Below are 21,387 nucleotides of genomic sequence, written 5' to 3' on the forward strand. Positions count from 1 at the left end.
GAGAAGAAGGTTAATAGGAATCTCGGAGAGATTTAGAAATTAAAAAATGTACATAGTTCAAATAACTTATGGCGTGTTAATATTTTGTCCATGTTTCTACATTTAGAAATCTTTTGGATCAATTTGTTTTGTGTGTTTATTTCGCTAAATTTGATGAAGAAAACATTTTAGTATTTAGTATTCTCTTCATTTATGACACATTTTCAATACTTTTATCAATTATTATGGTATATTGGCTTACATTATCTTTTAGCTTAGGTCGTCGACAGATTTTAGGGATATGAAGCATTTGATACTCGGAGAAATGGCATCACGATAAGCTAAAACTCCAACGTAGGCACGAGCGGACCATTTCCATTGCAGAGTCCAAAGGGTTTACAAAGGAAAAACACGCGCTTGACTCGCAGATGTGGCAGTCAAGGTCAGCTGGAATTATTACACGTCACATCGAATGTCAAGGTTATCAAAAACTCAGCACGCCTTCGTTGCCCTCTTGTGCAGCAGATAAGATGAGACCGAGAGAATACACTAACATGACAAACGCAGCTAATTACTGCCATGAACCCAGAAGCTAGTCATTTAGAAACTCCCTCTGACCACAAACAGACGCTGCCGCCTTAACAGCCCCACATAAACACACAGAGTCCAAACAGCTGACAGAGTTAAGACTGATTTGTCGAGGGGGCTTAGAGTCACACACACACACACACACACACACACACACACACACAAGGACAAATTCATACAAACCCACAAAGACAGATAACAGAAGCTGTAATTACACAGTCGCTGTTCAGCCGAGGGTGAACAACAAGACACTTAAGAGAGGACTCCTTATTCCAAACACACAGACACACAGATCTGAGGATAGGATGTTTTACCACTATTACGGCTATAATTACTACCATAAAGGAGAGGGGTGGATAAGTGCAGATATGACTAGAGGTGGACACTCTCAAATGCACAAACATATAATTATATGGGTACATAGATTAGGACTTAGACACTTCACAAGAAGAAAGGTCAACAACAATCATGATGTGTAGCGTAGGTCCTCAAGGTTGTGACAGTTTTTGTGTTTATATATGTGTGTGTGTGTGTGTGTGTGTGTAAAACCGCTCAAGAAATCCAAGTGTTTTGCAGCAAAATGTGGTGATTTGCTCCCTGTCCGTTTCTTGAAAGTGTGTGTGTGTGTGTGTGTTTGTAGCGACTAGCGAAAAGAGTGAACAGTAATTGGTAGGCAGGAGAAAACTCCATTTCCTTGGTTGGCTGGTCACTGTATGTTGAATTCAGGTGAGGATTAAGAGCAGGAGAGAGGTGCAGTGGAATTTTGTGTAAGTGATTTACTGCCTTCGGTACTCCTCTTAAATGCATTGTTTACGTTCTTAATGAATTTACAGCCTCGCGGTGGTGACCCAGAGGAATAAAGTAAAGGTTATGTTTTGAAATATTAGATCATTTGAACGCATCGCCCCTGTGTAACTGAAGACGCAGGGTTCTAATTGGGGGGGGGCGGGGTTGTGTGCCAAATCTGTACACATGAAAAGTTTCAATCATCAATACCTGAAACTTACCAAAGGACAACCCCAAAACCGAGGTTCACACCGAACAGTAGTGGGATGCCTAAAAAGGATGCCTTGTTGCATTGTATGTGTTCACGTGACACATCTTATCCTAACTTGCAAGGGTAGTTGGACTGGCTAGCTAAAACGTTAGCCTCAACACCTAACTGAACACACACACACACAGTGCAAAGTGATGTATCGATAAGCTAGCTAGCTAACACAACAGCTAACTTATGGTCTCTCTGAGTTATTTATAAACCTTCGATTGACTAGTTTATTACTGAACCCTATCGTCGTTTTGGGGGGTTTTTTGCAGCCGAAAGCTAAGGCCTCTGCCTTTTGCTTCACCACGCTGTGCGCTCGCGATGGCGGCATTTTACGCTACGTGCGGTGCAAAAACGTGGTGTGACGCACGGTGGCGCCAGAGGAGAGAAACGGAGAAGAAGATTGATAGGAAAGACATTTAAATCAAAATCACCAAAGTCTATTTATTTTATTTTTTATTTTTTATTGGTTTATTTTATATTTTTTCTTACATTTTATTTTTTTTCATTTTTCATTTTTTCATTTCATTTCATAGTTTTTAGTATATTTTAGGCATTAGGTATTAGGCTAACCTCTTTGGGATGTGGGAGGAAACCGGAGCACCTGGAGGAAATCCATGCAGACACAAAGAGAACATGCAGAGAGAACTCCCCCCCCCCCTCACACACACACAAGGCAGATGGATTTGAACGCAGGACCTTCTTTCTGTGAGAGGTCAGTGAACCATAGCCAGGGAGTGTTTTTGTTTTAATTTAGAATGTCCAAAGGTGAAGGTGGGGGGTCATGATTCACTTTTCTTTGCCCGATTTGTCTTCCACGGCAGTTGAGCGTATCGGTGATGGGAGGGAGGGGGACTTTCGCAAACTTGTCTTCAGACCGACACTGGGACTTGAATAGTGGGAAGCGAGTGTGCCTTGATATGTACTCAGACTTGCACTTGTCCCCTGATTGGTCCTCAATGGTCCCAGTCCCACGGCGCTTACTGGAAATAGGGGGCAAGCAGGTGTACTTTGAGCTGCCTACACGTTTACAGTCCAACTTGACCTTCCTCAGCTCATCTCTCAGGGCCTGGTTCTCCTCTGCCTCACTTTTGTACTTTGACTCGTACATCATGTTGAGGCCCTGTGATGCCTGAGCCTTTTTCGTGAGGTCTCTGTTAAGCCACAGATACTTTTGAATCGTCTTTGTGGCGCCATCCAGCCGCAGCTCCATACTCTCCTTGTACTTTTCCTCCATAAATTGCCGTCTACTCCCGAAGAACTGGTACTTACGGTGCTCGCCATACATCATCTGGAGATAGGGGTTGGGGTTTTTCATATCCCTTACTTTATTTCGGCGTGACTTGACATGCACATTGGACTCCCGCGTCACCTTTTTATCCAGTAAGTACAGGTCATGCTCTAGTCTCTCATTCTGCAGCCTGAGAAACTTGACTTCCTCTTCATATTCCTTGAGCATGTGCTCTTGTGTGACCTTCGTAGCTTCCTGGACGTTGATCTTCTGTTGTTGCTGCATCACAACTTCGCTGTAGTGCTGCAGCTCTTTTTTCAACTTCTTGTTCTCTGCCACCATTTTAGCCAGCGTTTTCTTTACCACAATCTTGTCCTTACCTGTGGAAACTTCACTCACCTGCTGCCTTGTCTTGGATTCCGACAGCCGCGTCTTCACGTTTATCAGGTCGTTCTTCACACAATGCAATTCCCTCGTAATCCTGACCAGCTCTGCGTTCTTTGTTTCGATCTCACATCTCTTTTCATTGGTTTTATCTTTCAGTTCTTGAATTGTTTTGTTCTGCAGACTTATTTCTGCCTGAGCGTTTGACAACTTGTCAGAGAGGTTTTTTTTCTCAAATGACATAGCGTCCTTCTGGATTATTTGTATTCTTTGGTGGTTCTCTGACTCAGTTATCAAATTCCTAAGATCAACTATCTCCTGGTCTCTGGTAAAAATTAGCCTGTTGATTTCTTTTTCCTTATTTTGGAGTTTTCTTTTCAGCTCACCGTAGTTGTTCAGTTCAGTTTCTAGATGTAGAATTAGGCTACGCTGCTTCATCGTCTCTTTTTTGTGATTTTCTGCTTCCTCTCTTAGGTTATCCACATACACCTGTTGCCTGTCAAACTGGTTTTCCACCGTCTTCTTTGAAAATGTTAAATCCTCGATCGTCCTTGTCAAGGTCATCGTCTCCCTTGTCAACCTATGTATGTGTCTCTTGTAAGCGTCAGCCTGTGTTTCTTGTTTTTTAATGTCATTCACTAGTTTCTCCGCATGTTTATGTGCCATGTCAAGTTTTTCTTTATAAACCATCTGCTCTTTCACCACATCTTTGAAATGGGCTTTTTCTTGGTTTGCTTTCTGTAACTCCAGATTTGTTTGAATTAAGTCCTTCTCCTTGATTTTTAACAGCTGCATTTGTTCGTCTATTTTTCTGGTGGCATAGCTTTTATACCCAATCAGCTCTTGCACCTCATGCTTCAGTGTCTGCACATTCAAGGTCAGCATTTTGCTCTGTTTCTTAATGGCATGGTAATGATCCTGCTCCCTCTCGTTTAGCTCCTTCTCCAAGGTGAATTTGTTTCGAAATTCCAGCAGATCATTCTCGAGACCAACAATTTTCTGTTCAAAAAGGCTCTTCTCCTGAGCTCTCTGGGTCTCTTCATTCTTGAGTTTCATTTTGACATTCTCCAGATTTGTCTTCAGTCTGTCCACACAAAGCTCCTGATCCTTGGTTTTTTTCTGGAGCACAGACAACTCAAGACTGTCTTTTTTAAAAGAGACTTGCTCTGAAATGAGGGTGGACAGCTTTCTTTTCAGCTCCCTGTTTAGTTCCATCAGCCTCGCCTCATTTTTCTTTACCCTGTGTAGTTCACCCATGAGATTTACTGTACTCATGGTTTGAGCATCGTTTTCGTTCTTTGAATCCATTGAGATTACCTGTTTGAAATGGAAATAGAATGGAAAGTAAATGTTATTATATTTATAGTTCGTGTTGTGCCTCTCTGTGTATTGGTGGTGTATCTATAGTGTACTCTATTCAACAGAAACCGAACATGGATGCTAATTCACTTTATAAACATTCCCTATGATGTCATGACATTCCAGTGGTGACATCACTGTGATGTCAGGGCAAAATGACTTTGATCCATTCTGTAGAATCATTTCCTGTTCTACATTCTTTTTTTTTTTTTTTTTTATTACTATTATTATTATTCTTTTTTAAATAAGGCCAGAAATGATGAAAGCCACTGAAGCATTGTTTTGTTTTGTTTTTCATGTTTTTATTTAACATAACAATATATTTCATGTAGTGAACACGAGTGAGCACAGCCAAGAGGAAAGAGATACAGACATGTTTAACAATACCTTATGCTTACACTCAATCTTGGTTGTGTTCCATCGGGATTTTCTGAAACACTTTAAATGTGCACTTGAGGTCTTTAGGGTAGCGTAAATTAAGCTCATAAATCATGATTTTGAACTCAAACTACCGAGAGGAAAATCCCGATGTACCTGGACACAACCAAGCTTAAAGGTGTTATCACTGAAATTTAGGGTGTTCCAATGACTGCGATAAGCTGGCCTGATACCTCCTGCTGGGAAACATATCCAAGCGGTTGAATTGCTGCAAATTTCAACATTTAGGTGAAATTTGTATACATTAAGTTGTGTTTTTCACAGTTCTTTACTTTTAGTTTTTTTTTTTTATTCTTGCTGCAGAATGTCGGCTTCATATTGCTGCAGTCATGTAGGTCTAATTAAAGTGATAGTTGGGGTTCTTACCCATGGTGAGAGTGTAATACATCTGCAAAGTTTGGCCACCTGCAGCAACAGCTTTTTTTTCTCCAGAAACTTGACTTCCTCAGGTCTTGCGTGACTTTCGCAGCTTCCCGAGATGTTGATCTTCTGTTGCTGCTGCTGCTGCTGCTGCTGCTACCAGTTCGTTGTAGTGCTGCAGCCGATTGTCCCAACTTGTCCCCCTCTGCTGCCATCTTGGCAATTTTATGAAGCATAAAGTATAAATTGCATACTACACACTAAATGTGTCCTATCGTTCAACATGTTTTATTATTATTAACAAACAGCTTGGTGAACATACAGAACACACATACACGGATAATGTCAGGGGATCAGAAAGATAACGGTTGCGGTGGGCAGTCGCCTCTGTTTTGGGGGATAAACGGGGGACACTCCGTCCACCCACTCCGCCCAGTGCTGGCGCTGTCTGCAGCCCACCGAGTCAAGAGACAGAGGCCAGTGACAGCCAAGGCTACAACACAGGTAACGTTAGGTCAATAATGTCACTAGTGATAGTTTTGGTGACAGTCCAAAGAGGGGAGAAAAAAAAAGCTGTATTTCGTGACGGTGGTTTTGGTATGCTAATGTTGAGCCGGCAGCTAGCTAGCCAGCTAATGGCTTAACGCTACAACCTACTGTACGAGGACGCTACCGGTGTTTGGGTTTAACGAGTGACCCTGTTAAGCTCGTTTCATACCTCCGGTGTCCGTGTGTCCATAAGTGTCGAGCCGTGTTTTTTTTTTTGTAAAGTAATGATACGACGATCTCCGCGCCACGGGTGCTCCATGCATAACGGAGAGGAGAAACCGGACCAGCCCCTCTAAGCTGAGGCACTTCCTCAATGCCAATCTGCCCTGAAAGAAATAATGAAAAGTTAGATCGACGTTAGATGGTTGATGGTGGTTAGTTCATAGAGACACCTAAAAACTGTTGGATGCTGCTGTTTTGCAATTTGCACATTGCAATATATTTATTTTTATTATTTTTACTTCACTTTACTTTTTCAATACTTTACTTTTATATATATATATACACATATACAGTATATTGTACTTGTTATTTTTAGGCTCAGCAAAGTTTTGAAGTCAGCTGTTGCTGTTTTGTTTTTTTTCTTTTGTTAATACAAAAATAAAGCCCTGCTGTTTTGTTAGGGGTGTGTGTTTAAATAAAAATGGAAAATGTCAATAGCTGTCCTTTGTTTTTAATTTCTATGCTTAAGTTTTTATTGGTGTTTCTACCTGCTTTGTGCAGCAGAGTGGTTCTACAAGCAAGTAGAGTTACAAGGGTCTGTAAATGCCATGAAAACAATTGGCTACAGCAATTTATTGATATTAGAAAATGTAATTTTTACTTTTGAGTACTTCAGTACAAAGGATGTATTGAATAATTTAAGTGATATATGCGTACACATACAAATCATAAGTCAAAACAGCGCTACATTTGGCTGGATTATAAAAGGTGGTAAAGTGGTAAAATGAAGAGCCGTTTGAGCTGTTATTAAACTGGGCCTAGTGCCATGTATAAACATACACTATATTGCCAAAAGTATTCACTCACCCATCCAAATAATTGAAATCAGGTGTTCCAATCGCTTCCATGGCCACAGGTGTATAAAATCATGCACCAAGGCATGCAGACTGTTTCTACAAACATTTGTGAAAGAATGGGTCGCTCTCAGGAGCTCAGTGAATTCCAGCGTGGTACTGTGATAGGATGCCACCTGTGCAACAAGTCCAGTCATGAAATTTCCTCGCTCCTAAATATTCCACAGTCAACTGTCAGTGGTATTATAACAAAGTGGAAGCGATTGGGAACGACAGCAACTCAGCCACGAAGTGGTAGGCCACGTAAAATGACGGAGCGGGGTCAGCGGATGCTGAGGCGCATAGTGCGCAGAGGTCGCCAACTTTCCTGACCTCAACCCGATAGAACACCTTTGGGATGAATTAGAGCGGAGACTGAGAGCCAGGCCTTCTCGTCCAACATCAGTGTGTGACCTCACAAATGCGCTTCTGGAAGAATGGTCAAAAATTCCCATAAACACACTCCTAAACCTTGTGGAAAGCCTTCCCAGAAGAGTTGAAGCTGTTATAGCTGCAAAGGGTGGACCGACGTCATATTAAACCCTATGGATTAAGAATGGGATGTCACTTAAGTTCATATGCGAGTCAAGGCAGGTGAGCCAATACTTTTGGCAATATAGTGTAGCTACCCTGCTGTTGTGCATTCAATACTAAGCTATTCAAATAATACACAGGTTCATATATTCATGTTTTTATTTTAAACATGTGCAAGGTACAGGGTGGCCGTGCCACTGCCATTTCTAAACATACATCTTGCATACAACACTGAGCTATTAAAATAATTCACAGATTCATGTTTTTATTTTAAACATACATGTAGAAGGGACAGTGAATCCTCAAGCCATCTGTGGATGGCACACATACTCCCACACTAGTGAGATGTCTGACCCTGATGAGTAGCACGCAACTTATCTAACCTTGGACGGATGGAGGTTGTCAGGCAGAGGGTCATATCAGCCTCAGGCTGCAGTCTTGACCTGTATTTGTTTTTCAGGTAGGCCAGTGAGGAAAATCCACTTTCGCAAAGATATGTTGTTGCAAAGGGCAAAAGGCTCATCATAGCTTTTGCTGACAATTGTGGAAAGTCTTTCTGGTAAGAGATCCAGAACTGTTTCTGAGCGTACTGTCAGCGGATAGTTCGATGAGCTGATCCTCCTCTGTCACTGTCAGGTGTGTGCCGTCTGTTGCGTTGTCTCTGAATGGAAACTGTATCCATGTCTTGTCCCTGCGCCAGGAGTCAGCCTCAGAAAAGTAGTTCCTAAACTGTCCCTCGAGCACCTCCAAGTGCGCAAGAATTGCGCGTGTTACGGGAGGCGAGAGCACAGCAGAGTCTCCCAGCTCATCCACTGATGGAAACATGGAAAATATTCTCTACCCAACGCGCTCCCTCCATCTTCTGATTTTTTTGAGAAAGCCTTCCATTCTGTCATACAGCTGAATGGCATGTGTATTGCGACCTTGGATAGAACTGTTAAGTTTGTTCAGCTCAGCGAAAATGTCAGCAAGATATGCAAGTTTGGTGACCCAGACATTGTCACTGAAAAGTGCAGCCAGCTCTGTGCGCTTTTGGAGAAGTAAAAACTCCCGAATAGACGTGCGTAATTCCAATGCGCGTGACAACACTGTTCCACGTGAAAGCCATCGAACCTCAGAATGGTACAGTAGCACAGTGTGTTCTTCTCCCTCAGCAGCACAGAGATTAGAGAAGAGACGCGTTTGCAAAGCACTCTTCTTGACTATATTGACAACTTTCACGACCGAGTTGTCTTTGGCAACAAGTGACTCCCTGTGTAGCATGCACTTGCGGAGCCACATCCCTTACAAGCGCGATTAGTCCACTTTTTTAAACCAGCCATGGCTCTTGCACCGTCGGTGCACAGCGCAATACATTTCGCCCATGGAATGTAATTTTCTCTGAAAAAAGCATCAATCACTTTTATGAGTTCAGAACTAGTTGTGCGTTCAGGAAGCAGCTTACAAAACAAAAATTCCTCCTGCATTTCCTTTTGATCGACAGAAGCCGGGCGTCTTTTGACACATCTGTTGATTCATCCCATTGTAATGCAAATGCGTCTGCCAACCTCAGCTTCTCTATCAGTTGCACCCTCACATCAGATGCCATCTCGTCAATACGACGAGCAATGGTTGTGTCCGACACTGGAATGATTTTCAGTTTGTTAATGTCAGTATCATTGCCATACATTGTTTTACACACGTCAGTTGCTGAAGGCAATATTAAATCCTCTCCAAGTGTGTATGGCTGTTTCTTCTGGGCAATCCGAAGAGCAACTTGATGAGAGCATTTCAAAGCTGGCTCACCAACTTTTTTCTCAGCAATGTCTGTTGACCTTGGAGGGATTTGAGACTAGTTTGGAAGTGTTCAACAGGTTTGTCTTTTAAGTGGCTGTGGGTTGTCTCCAAGTGACGCTGCAGCTTTGATGGCTTCATAGATTCGTTTGACAGCACAGTAGAGCAAATGACACACATTGGTAATTCAACGCCATCTGTCTCCTTGAAGGTAAATCCAAACTTCAGATAATTATCTGTATATTTTCGGGTCTTCTCTCGTTTGCGCTTACCCTTATCGGCCGCTACATCAGCAGCAGGTGCCGCCTCGCCACTTGCATTTTCAGTGGTGGTTTCTGAGGTGGAGGGTATCTCTCTTGTGCTTGTGGAGTTTTTTGGTCGAGTTACAAAACAATCTATTTTTGCTCATAACAATGTCCATACACCTGGCATGATAATATACTGGCCTCAGTACTGGCTGTTGTGGATAGGAGCTGCAGTGTTTTAGACCAGGAATATCTTGCAAAAGGATTCGTGGGTGAACTAAATGTCGTTGTCTTTTTATTTGTTATTTGTTCTATTTTTTTTTTTTTTTTTTACCAAGGTATCTTCTTTTCAATAATATTGCAGCGTGCATCCCTGTGTCTGGGATCAGCTGGGGACTGAATAGGCTCTCGGCCAATCACGGGGAACCTGACAGAGCCAGCGTGTAACATGCGGCCTCGTGATTGGCACAGCAGCGATAGGGGCGGGTCCTCCTCTTTGCGTGCGGGAGGCTTGGAGGGACAGGTCTAGGCTAGTCTCGGGCTGTGAGTGAACCGGCGCCCAGCTTGAGAGAGCTCCTGTGTGTCGCTGAATGTGTGCATTGCTGACTGAAAGATAACGTCTTCTGCCTCCATTTATCCGTTCGCTACAGTATGTTTAGGATTCATGTTAATGTGTATTTAAAGACATTTAAATTGGTTGGGGGAAAGAATTAAAAATTAAAAAAATATAAGAAATTGTCTAATTAACCAAAAATTTCGCGACCCCCCTGCAGTACCCCTTTTGAAGACCTCTGCTCTAGAGTACTGGTCCCGTCCCTGGTCCTGTTTTTTTTTGCCTTTTTCTTCTACGCCAGCCAAAAACAACAAAACACACTTCTTCATTTCTATGGCGGTTTGCAAACAGCGGTATGCTGCATGACCACCACGTACTGCAAAGGTGTGTGGAAATGCACATGCGTGGAATGCAAGACCAACGCAAACACTCACTTGTACTATGAATTGAAGCGCCCAATACATTCCTTATCCTAGCAAAAAAGATATCATTGTACTCTTAAGTCCCCATCCCATCTCCCCACACCTTTTAGAAATGGAATTCATTTTCTTAATAAAAGGTGCTCAAACAAATTCACCAGGTCTGTTCTAACAGATGGTGTATATCCTGGTATATATATATCCTGCTCAGTTTTGTGGAAATAATATTTTGAATATTATCATTTGACCAACCAGCAGTATCCAAACCGAGTACGAAGTTCTTCAAATACCCAGTTCCACCCAAAACAAAAGAAATCCACTACAAAACAATGAATTACCTCTACCCTTCCAGTGAATTTTTAAGATTAAAATTTGGCCTTGAGGTCAATGAATGTATTTTCTGTAGATGGTGATATTGAAACAACGGAGCATCTCTATGTTTCATAGAGCTCTCATACCCAGTTGTTTGTCTCTTATGTAGTGTACATTCCACAATATGGAATTGTATATTTATAATGAATGATTGCCTTGCAGTATTTGTAAACTTTGTATTTTCTTCAATAATAATTAAAAAAAAACTATGAATGGAAGCACGTGTGTCCGCATGACGGATGCTCGTAAAGTATGTCCGAGGCTTTAATTGGCAACTTTCAGCCGAATGCGACTGTTGTCATAGTTACGACAGCTGTTGTTTTCCTGTTTTCAACAAATTCCATAACAACAACAAGCAACGTTCAAAGTGCAACTGAGTGTCAGTACGCGACACGTTTCCTCAAACAAGACTCTGAAGACGAATGGGTCTGTTTTGATGGAAAACGAATCAAAGAGGCATTCACGAGGACAGCTGACGCCACGTGTTCTCATGCTGTTTTCAACAGCTGTCATAGCTACGACAACAACTGGAGGATTTGGCTGATAGTTGCCAGTTAACGGGGTCACTCGTTAAACTGAAACACCGACGAGTAAGCAAACGCTATAACGTGGGCTTCAGAGTTATGTAGTGCTTTCGGTTTATTTTTATTTTTCTGCCCTTCAGTGTTGCAGGGAACCATACTGCAACTCTGTTCATGGTGCTAAACAAACATAAATGGAAGTTGGAGATGCAGTTAATGGAATACTAAATATGTTGTGTACTTCTAATACCTTGAAGTTTCCATTATTGAGGCAAGTTTTAACATGAATTTACTGGCTCAACTGTTATTGGGGTTTTAATTGAGTAATTACTGATTCATTCGTCAGAATAATTTATATGCATGTATGCTAATTGTCTTGTGAGAATGTTAAAATGTTTTTTGTAACACCTGATTTATAAGACAATATTATTTACTATATTGTTTCTTACTTACTTCATGTCGTCATGTAACTGAATGGACGCTCTCTTCTTGCAAGCGCTGTGTCCTGAGAAATTTGACACATCACCGTGTCAAATTTGTTCCTCTCTTGTCCTTTGTTGTTGCAAAAACAATCAGTATACTTGTGTCTGCCCACTTTTCCAGTCTTGATTTTACAATGGCTGTATTTTATTCCCACTAAGCAATGACAGTGTGACAGTGAATCAGCATGTACAACACCGGGACCCCGAAACTGAATTAGCTAAATGAAAATCAGCCATTATTCATTTTATTTTTTTTTACAGCAGTTCTTTTCCTACTGTGACATGTCAAAATGTCTTCCATGAAAAAGGGCCATTGTACTAGCTTTGAGAACATGTGTCGTTTTAGACTGCTGTAAAGCAAGTAAGTCAAGACTGCAGTAACTGTCTGCCTACAAAATATTTCAGTGTTTTTTGTCCTGGAGTTGTCTTTGTGTCTGTCTCTCCTCCCTGTGTTTTTCCTGTTCTTCTGGATTGGTTTTCACCTCCTGTCTCCCCTGCTGTCCTCTTCAGGTGTTTTGTGGAACCTGTCGTCATGTGACGCCCTCAAGATGCCCATCATCCAGGACGCCCTGGCCGTGCTGACCAACGCTGTGATCATCCCTCACTCGGGCTGGGACACCTCCCCACATACACAGGAGGACCGCAAGCTCCACCTACACTCCTCCCAGGTCCTCCGCAACGCCACAGGCTGCCTCCGGTGAGCGTCACTGTCTCTTTCTCCATTGCTTTTATTTCTTATCCTCCATTAAGAAGACAGGGATATGTTATCTCTAACATGTTTTTTCTTTGTCATCGTACAATTAATACATTTTTAGAATCACATAATAGCTTAATATTCAGGACTGATGAAGTGCAACTATTTCAGCAGGGAAATTACATGTTCACTCACTTGGCGGAGATGTTCACAGTCTGCCATTACCAACCGCATTCAAACAGAGAAATAAGTCTCTCTTAGTTCTAAACAGTCTGGTATTTTTAGATAGTACTCTGTCTTATTTTTACCACTGTACACACAGAAAACACAGACAGACTTAGCTGCATTTAAGATGACTCACCACTTGGCTTAAGAGCTGCTGTGGCTTTTCATTTTCTCACTTGAGACATGATGCTAGTCATACAGTGCAGTCTGGAAGTAGTAGGACTGTGACACCTATTCTTTGTTGTTGTTTTGGCTGCTCTCTACTCCAGCACATTGGATCTTTCAAAAGAAAAAGAGTGACTATAGAATTTAAGTGCTTAAGTATTATGTTTTCACTTCATTTATGTATTATCAATGAAATCCATACATTACTTTGTATGTTCAAATGTAGGCCAGGGTCAGGTTTAGGGCCAGGATCCTGTGGTCACCCATTGGTTTGTGGACCGCTGCTTTGAAGCCTCGAGTTTGGCGTTTTGGCCGTCACCATCTTGATAGGGTGGAGCGTGGTTAGAAAGGAGACTCAGTCATTTCCTGTATCTGCGTCACGTGGGCTTTGCCACTGCCCCGCCCCCCTTTAGGAGACTAGCAGCAGGTCCTGAGTCTGTTCGCTCCAATGGGAGAAGTGAACGTGAGCACAGATTATCACTGATATACTTGTACTTATATATTGGACCCATTTTTCACAATCCACGTCTTCCAAACATTCTGACACTAAAGTGGCATTTTCCAGACGGACAAACCAGGAGAAGAACTTTGTTCGAGACCCGTCTCTGTCTCGGCAACACGAAAATCTCTTCTCTCTGTTGGTGCTGAACCGTCTGCGAATTAAAAGTTCAAACTGAAATGGGGGGGGGGGGGTATTATTAGACAGATAAAACAAACGTCAAAATAAGGCAGCAGGGAGGCGACCACGCCCACTTGATATACAGGAAGTGTATGAACTGAAAACTTTGGCCTGCTGCATCTGGAAATCTGTGAGACTGAATCAAAACAGTAAGCTGAAAGATGCTAAAATGTGCTATAGAGCTGAGGGGAACTGCGTGACTGTTAACATCGAAACATTTACCACAGCAGCTTTAATTATAATACAAACAGTTGCATATTGTTATTGGCTACTGATTCATTGCATTAATGGACAGTGCAGTGTGGTACTTATTTCCCTCCAAAAATGCACGAGATACCTTGTGCCGTCGTCTCTAAGACATATAAATATGCCTATTATTAGCTTATATGTGCTTGTTGTGGGTATTAATTGACTTGGCTCATTCTTGGTAATTGTGATGCTGTGACAGCAGTCCCTGCTCTCAGACAGCAGCTCTGATGGCAATGTATAGTAGTATCAGCTGTTATAATTCTGTTGTCTAGAAGCTTTCCAGTATGTCGTCTCCAGGAATCCATCGTAATACTATTTTGTCTTCATGGAATACAGACGCAACTTGTCTAGTCTTCATTTCAGAGCTCCTCTGCTCTCAATCCTGCAAAATTCATGTCATGTTTAAGTCACGTGGAAGCGTTGCAAGTATTAAATCCTATAATTATGTCCAGGACTGCAGTTTAATAGTGTTTTGTCTTACAATACAAGTATCCCATGCAGGCAATTATGATACTGGTTTATACATTTTAAATGAGTTACAAGCCTTACTGTTGCAAAATGATTCACTGGACAGACGTGCTCAGCGTCTCTAATTATACTTCAACCGGTGAGAGAGTGTAATTTAGATTTTTTTTTCAATACAATATTAAACATTAATAACTAAATAAGCAGCAATCAAAGTTAAAGTTTGGAAAATATCTCATCCTCAGGTATTATTTATAAAGACTTTATCACTCAAAACCTCAACTCATGTGCTGCTTTGATCAGGTTTGATTGACAGTGGACCGGTGACATAAACAAACAGAAAATTGTGTGTTCGTGCAGGACCCCACCAGCCTGGTTCCAGACCTCTGAAAAAATCGCCACCCGCAAATCCGATTTCTTTTCATGGATTCAAATAGGTTGTAGGCTGGATAAAGACTGCTGACGTCATCTTCCTGCATAGCTACAGCCATGAAGTGGATGCCGCAGAGAAATGACGATAAGCATGGGTGAGACGGGCTGTTATTAGTCGACTTACAGAGAGAACAGCTATTAAACTCCAAACCTGCTTTGAAAAGCATTATGTTCACTGCTCCCAGCAGCCACTACCACAGCTGTCATGTTGACTGAAAATGACATCTGAAGGACGGATATGTCACCTAAGTTTAAAGTTGCTACTGATTGGCTCAACAAAACAAAACACTACTCCCAACAAGAATTTGGCTAAAATGAACACTATGTCAGGCTGAATGAATATTCAGCTCATCGCGTATAGTGAGAGGCTTATTAAGAGGAAGGGTCTTAAACTAGATCTAGCTATATCATTAGATATTTCTACACATAGAGTTGATATTGGTGAGATGCTTTCCAAGCTCTTTTTATTAAGTATCGCCAGGACTGCATTATGAAATTTCCGTGGCCGAGCCTGAGCTCATAAATATTTCTAACAGAGACACATCGGCTGCGTACCAGACATTTTTTGATGTGCTGCTGGTTCCCTTCCAACATTTCAGCATCACAAGATAAAAAAAAAAAACCCCAGAAGACTTGCTGACAGAATAATGACAACTTAGCCTGAAACCGTTATCTTACATCTATCTTATTATTTCTGCAGACGTACGTGTTATACAACAGAACAAATAAGTTAGCTTTAATTATGTGACTTTTGACGTCTGAGACAGGGCTATACAGGACAAGTTCCTCTTTAGGATGTGGCGAATGTGCAGCACCAGATGAGCGAGAAGCGAGAGTGGGATTGCTGCCATGGCTGCATCTGCATCTCTGTCTGCAAGGTTGTCTGGCTTCCTGTCTGCACATGCCGCTGGTCTGTGTCTCTATCTCACTACATGTGTGGGCCACATTAATCTCAGCCGCAATGTGTCTCCTCACCTGCTCTCAGTGAAAATAAACTGCACATATTGGGTGCTAACACAAAGGCTTTAGTCGCTTCTAATACTGTGCGTGTGTCTGGTGGAGTGTGAGTGTGTGTGTGTGTGTGTGTGTGTGTGTGTGTGTGTGTGTGTGTTTTGCGGGAGATAGCTTTGTGTGGATCAGCTCCCTAAACTCGAAGGGCTAATTCATCTTTCTCACGCCTCGTTAGGGAATGCTGGGAGTCTGATTAAAGATTTAATATTTCATGGCGGGTTTGGTATATCGCCGGCCACCTGCTCTCACTCTCCCTCCCTCTCACTCTCCCTCCCTCTCTCTCTCTCTCTCGCCATCTCCCATTATCCCCCTCGCTTTCTCATTTTCTCTCTCTCCCTTTTTTCCCTTTAGCCACTCTTCTCCCTCGCTCCGTCTCCATCTCGTTCTATTACTCCATTTCTTCTCTCTCCACCATATTATCCCTCCTTTATCCCTTTCTTCTTCTGTCTCGCCCTGTCTCTCACTTTCACACACACACACATTTTCTGCTTCTGCTTACTCACTGCTTGTTTCACTCCCTATGTCTATATGCTGTTGTTCCGACGAACAGGAAGTGATGAAACTTATGCCACTAGAAAGCTGAATATGAATTATGTGCATTCAATTTGTAGATGTGGCACATATTCGTTTATATTCACACATTTATTATTCTTTTAAGTTAAGAACACAGAAAAAAAACATGGGATGGGAAACCGACGTCTGCATTGCCAAAGCAAGTGTGACGTAAAAAAGCAGGTTAACACAATTTGGGTTGGGTTACATCATGGGGCCCACAATGGTCAAACATTTGTCTTGCTTGTAGTCCATCTATGCAAGTCATCCATTTATTTGTAAAAGTTAATGGATTGTTGTTAGCCAGCTTCTGGGTTTTATCCTGATATTAGTCTATATAATATATATATAAGTCTAAAGGGGGCCATGTGTTCTTTTCTATATGGTTCAACGTGACTTGTTGTTTCTCTAAAGTGCTATTTTGTCATGAAAATGCAAAAGCAAGAACCTTTTAACTACATTTTCCAAAACCAGGTGCCAGTCTTCCTCCTTTGTTGTCCCATTATATAGTCCCCAGACAGTTACAGACATGATACTTTTTATATACGTTTTCTTTGCATGCTGACACCTATCACATACTAAAACTTTAATACGTTCAATGAGAAATTATCTCAAATATATGATATGTATCATTTTCTAAATTGAATGAAGCATTTAGACACAGAGTGTCATTAACAGCTAATTTAAAAGTGTTCATGGACTGGTTGAATCACTCGTGTGTTGGTCTTGAGAGCAGCAAAGGACAGTGTGTTTTATTGAAAATGGATGGATTGTCTCTTTTGATATGAGAAATTCCCAAAAATCTTACAAAAACTGTCACGCAGAGGCGTCCAGCAGAATCCTGCTTTTCATTGTAGATTTGAAGACAGAAGAAGAAAACAGTCTCTCCCTGTTGTTACCAAAACAGTGACATTTTTGTCAGGACAGTTTTTCTCACAGCAGCTGCACACTATGGATTAATCAAATTCTGTTTCGTTTGAAAGCTCCCTCAGCAGACACATAACCTTTTTTCTAGCAGTGTGATTTTTTTTTCCCTCTCATTATTTAGATTCTTCACTCTAAAAGATCATAATGAGAGATAATCTGCAGCCCTGTTGCCTTGCAAGGGGAACGCTTCAGAGGGATTAATTATGCCAAATAGACTGAGGTTAATTGGATTGAATCCATTAACAGGTGGCATCCAAAATGTGTGAAAGAAAGAAATATAGAAAGTTGTTTAAAGGTACCGTTTTGGTGCTTTAAAGTGCTCTTATTTTGGTTTTTATCTGTTTTTGTTCTTCATACCGTGCGCTGTGCAGGCGGCTAAAGCGTTGAATCAATGCCCTGTTTTGTGGGTGTGTGTGTGGGTGTGTGTGTGTGTGTGTGTGTACTCAGGTAACCTTGTATCAAGGCTCAAGATAAACAAAAGCCAGGGGAGATGCAGACTAGAACACAACAACGATTATTTTACTGTATATTTAAAACATGACGCTCGTGTAATTTAATAAAACTGAGACTCTACTGACGGTCAGAATAAAACAAACTGTTGCACTGCTTATGCTTGTCACTCCACTCATGTCATGTTTTGCTTTTTAATGCATCAGAGCATCCCATTTAAGGATGCTCCCATTCAGATCTCTCTTAAACTTGTTTGACGTCCACAACAAGCTGGGAATCTCACACACACACACACATACACACTTGGTGGTGGCGAACATGTTGGCAAGAAGCTATTTAAGGCAGACATGAAGCAACATTATTGATTACAGCAGCTTAAACGTGGAGTTGTCCTTAAATGTTCATTCTAGTAGGCATGTGTATTTATACGGCACTTGCTTGGAAAATCCTGTAATCTCTCCTGGCCTTTTCCTTCATCCACTATTTACCACTCGGAGGAATTCTGGATTTTTGTCGTTTTTGTTTTGTTTGATTACAGTTATTGTATCAATGTGTCAGCATTAATATTAAAGTCAAGATGAAACGAAAAATGGCCTTTTAGATCACATCCCTGGTAATGTTGTGCACCTATTTAACAATATATGCCAAAAAAAATACAAATAGTCAATTTCTTTCAAAATCCAACCAAGCTTGAACCAACCGATTTCAACCAATAATATAATCATGACATCCACCCGTCAATCAAATTTCAACTTTTAGCAGCGCAGTCATTAGTCAGCAAGCTAGCAACAGCATGGTACGTTGGTGTGTCTTCGGATGTTCAAATCAAATTCCTCCCGACATAATGTCTACCTCAGAAATACGTCACAATATAGAAGCAAACATACTCTCGAAATGCCGTTTCATCTCGACTTTAATGTCTATGCTGAAGCTGAGGTAACAAGCATCGCCCGTGAAGTACTGTCTGACATCACTGGTGTGATAAGAGTAAAAAGCCAATTTAAGGCCAACGGAGTATTTAAGCATTAACACAGTTTGCATAAGTCAACGCGTAATGACCATGCATAATAATGTATTTGCTGCTTACTTGTGTGACCAAATGTGATAAATGTGTCATACTGCTGCTGTGCAACACCACATCCCATACCTTTTAAATCACAGATTTGTTTGAGACTAAAATGGTGACGATTGTTATTAAGGAGCTGGGACAACAAAGTGCAACTAATGGAGTTTTGGCAGCTTGGTGCCATTTCTCACTGACACTGAGGGCACAAGCATCTCCTAGCCGTCTTTAATAGTCTGACATTTAAAGGGCATTACACTGAGACTCTCTCTCCGCTCTGTCACGCAGACAGGCGTGCACACGCGGCAGCACATATCCGTATGCTTCAACATACACATGTTCACACACGTTCAGGAAACTGCTGAATGATTCAAGTCGTGTGTATTACTTTGCAGGAGTGAGCAGAATGTTCTCGAACTGTGCTGCATGTTCGGTTTTTTGTTGGACTGTTCATTGATGAGGTGTGTGTGTGTGTGTGTGTGTGTGTGTGTGTGTGTGTGTGTGTGTGGAACAGGAATGTGAGTTCTGCAGGCGAGGAGGCCCGGAGGAGGATGAGGGAGTGTGAGGGCCTGACAGACGCTCTGCTCTACGTCATCCAGACCGCTCTAGGGAGCAGTGAGATTGACAGCAAGGTAACTCTCTCACACACACACACACACACACATACAACCGACTGCCATGCACACACACTCTCATAGCCTCTAGCTCATGCACACACCTTAATAGAAACGTACGCACATACACATACATAGAAAATGATGCTGCCGAAAGGTCCTCTGTGTGTGTGTGTGTGTGTGTGTGTGTGTGTGTGTGTGTGTGTGTGTGTGTGTGTGTGTGTGTTACTGCATGTTTGTGTCCAAGAACACAAATATTAGTGGTAATTGTTGCTTTGTAAACATGTGTTTCATGATGATTACGATGGAAAAAATGTTAACGTAAATTTACATATGCAAATGTGTTTTATCTGTGACTTTGCAGACCGTATATATATACTATACACACACACACACACACACAGCATGTGCATATTAATTTGTATAAGTTGTTTACCTGTGGTTTGTATGTTAATGCCCAAAAATAAAAGCTTGGTAAGTTGTTTTTTTTTTACACCTGCATTATTGAGTGCTGTGTATTCTGGATACATATTCATAGTCAGATCTTCTTCCTGCACTGGCAGATACGAAACAGTTAAATACTAAATGAATAATATCTTGAAGCAACAAACAAAAGTCTCACTTATACTTGATACAGGTATGAAAAATAAATCATCAGTTAGATCAATTTTACAGAAAGAATAATAAGTGTGTATACAAAAATACCGTATACAATTCCAAGCTTGCCGAGCTTGTCATTTTTCACAGTGCACCATGTATTACCCAACCCAGATGGCCAGTGACACAGAAACATCACTAGTGTGTGTGTGTGTGTGTTTGTGTGTGTGTGTGTGTGTGTGTTTGTCTGTGCTTTTATGTGAGCCTGCGAGCAACCATGTGCATCTGTTTGTGTGGATGTGCTTGCATATGTGCTACACAAATAGATGTGTGTTTGATGTGTAAAGAGCGTCTAGCTGTGTTGCCAGTGTGTGTGTGTGTGTGTGTGTGTGTGTTGAGTGGAGATGTGAAGTTTTTAATCCTTAGAAATCCTTCACAAGATCAAAGTCTGTGACTGTTGACTGCATAGCCACTCACAACAATAGGATTAGTGTGTGTATGTGTGTGTGTGTGTGCGCGCGCATGTATGTGTCTGTCTACATTATGCACTCAGCATGTGTGTTTGTGTTTATATGTTTATATATTGCATTTTATGCAGTCTGCACTGCACAGTATGGTCACATAAGTGTGTGTGTGTGTGTGTGTGTGTGTGTGTGTGTGTGTGTGTTTGAGTGTGTGTGCCAGTGTGAGTGTATCTACAGTCTGATTTTATGTTTATGTTTGTGTGTTCGTCATCTCTCTTTCTCGTCCTTCTCTACCATCAGACCGTGGAGAACTGCGTGTGCATCCTGAGGAACTTGTCGTACCGTCTGGCTGCGGAGACGTCTCAAAGCCAGCAGGGGGGGTCGGAGGAGCTGGACGGTCTGTTATGTGACACCGGCGGGAAGGACGCAGAGAGTTCTGGATGCTGGGGCAAGAAGAAGAAGAAAAAGAAGGGACATGACCAGGTGGGAAGCAGGAAGTGTTTTTTTTTCTCTCAGTGTCCACTTCCCAAGTTGTGATCTATAAAAGCAAACTTGACGGGAGAACGTGAGAACCTGTGCGTAAACTCCGATCCAATGCGTCCGATCGCATAACGATGCCTCTCACACGTTAACTATAGATCCACGTTATCATAAACATTCAACAGCAGTGTTATTTTACTTGCGCTTGAAGTGTTTGAAAAGATATAAGCCAACTCAAAGTCCAGCGTACGGAGGGGCAGGGAGAAGCCTCTGAGCCCTGAGCTGCTGTGCTCGACTGCATGACAGCAACAGTAACTTAGCTTGGAAAATAGCCATATGGGGCACTGAATTTCCCGATCCTTACTGTTAACCTGTTTATATTTTTTAGCATTGTGTATATTTTCTATTTGCACTCTTTCCTACTTTTCCTTCGGGA

General features: G+C 41.7%; 2 protein-coding genes across 5 annotated transcripts in view; one reads left to right on the forward strand and one right to left on the reverse strand.

Annotated features, from left to right (window-relative positions):
* Window positions 1–21,387, forward strand: part of ctnnd2b (catenin (cadherin-associated protein), delta 2b) — a 120,573-nt gene that overhangs the window by 85,479 nt on the left and 13,707 nt on the right. For all 4 annotated transcript variants that reach the window (XM_070918162.1, XM_070918163.1, XM_070918164.1 and 1 more), the window contains 3 exons: window positions 12,395–12,581; window positions 19,311–19,428; window positions 20,772–20,954. In XM_070918162.1, the coding sequence (XP_070774263.1) occupies window positions 12,395–12,581; window positions 19,311–19,428; window positions 20,772–20,954 (488 nt within the window). The remainder of the gene's footprint in view (window positions 1–12,394; window positions 12,582–19,310; window positions 19,429–20,771; window positions 20,955–21,387) is intronic.
* LOC139296280 (cilia- and flagella-associated protein 58-like) lies at window positions 2,358–4,499 on the reverse strand. The gene has a single exon (XM_070918646.1). The coding sequence runs from the start codon at window positions 4,497–4,499 to the stop codon at window positions 2,358–2,360; it is 2,142 nt and encodes a 713-aa protein (XP_070774747.1).

This window comes from Enoplosus armatus, chromosome 14, assembly GCF_043641665.1.
Source record: "Enoplosus armatus isolate fEnoArm2 chromosome 14, fEnoArm2.hap1, whole genome shotgun sequence".
In the NCBI taxonomy this organism is placed as follows: Eukaryota; Metazoa; Chordata; class Actinopteri; order Centrarchiformes; family Enoplosidae; genus Enoplosus; species Enoplosus armatus.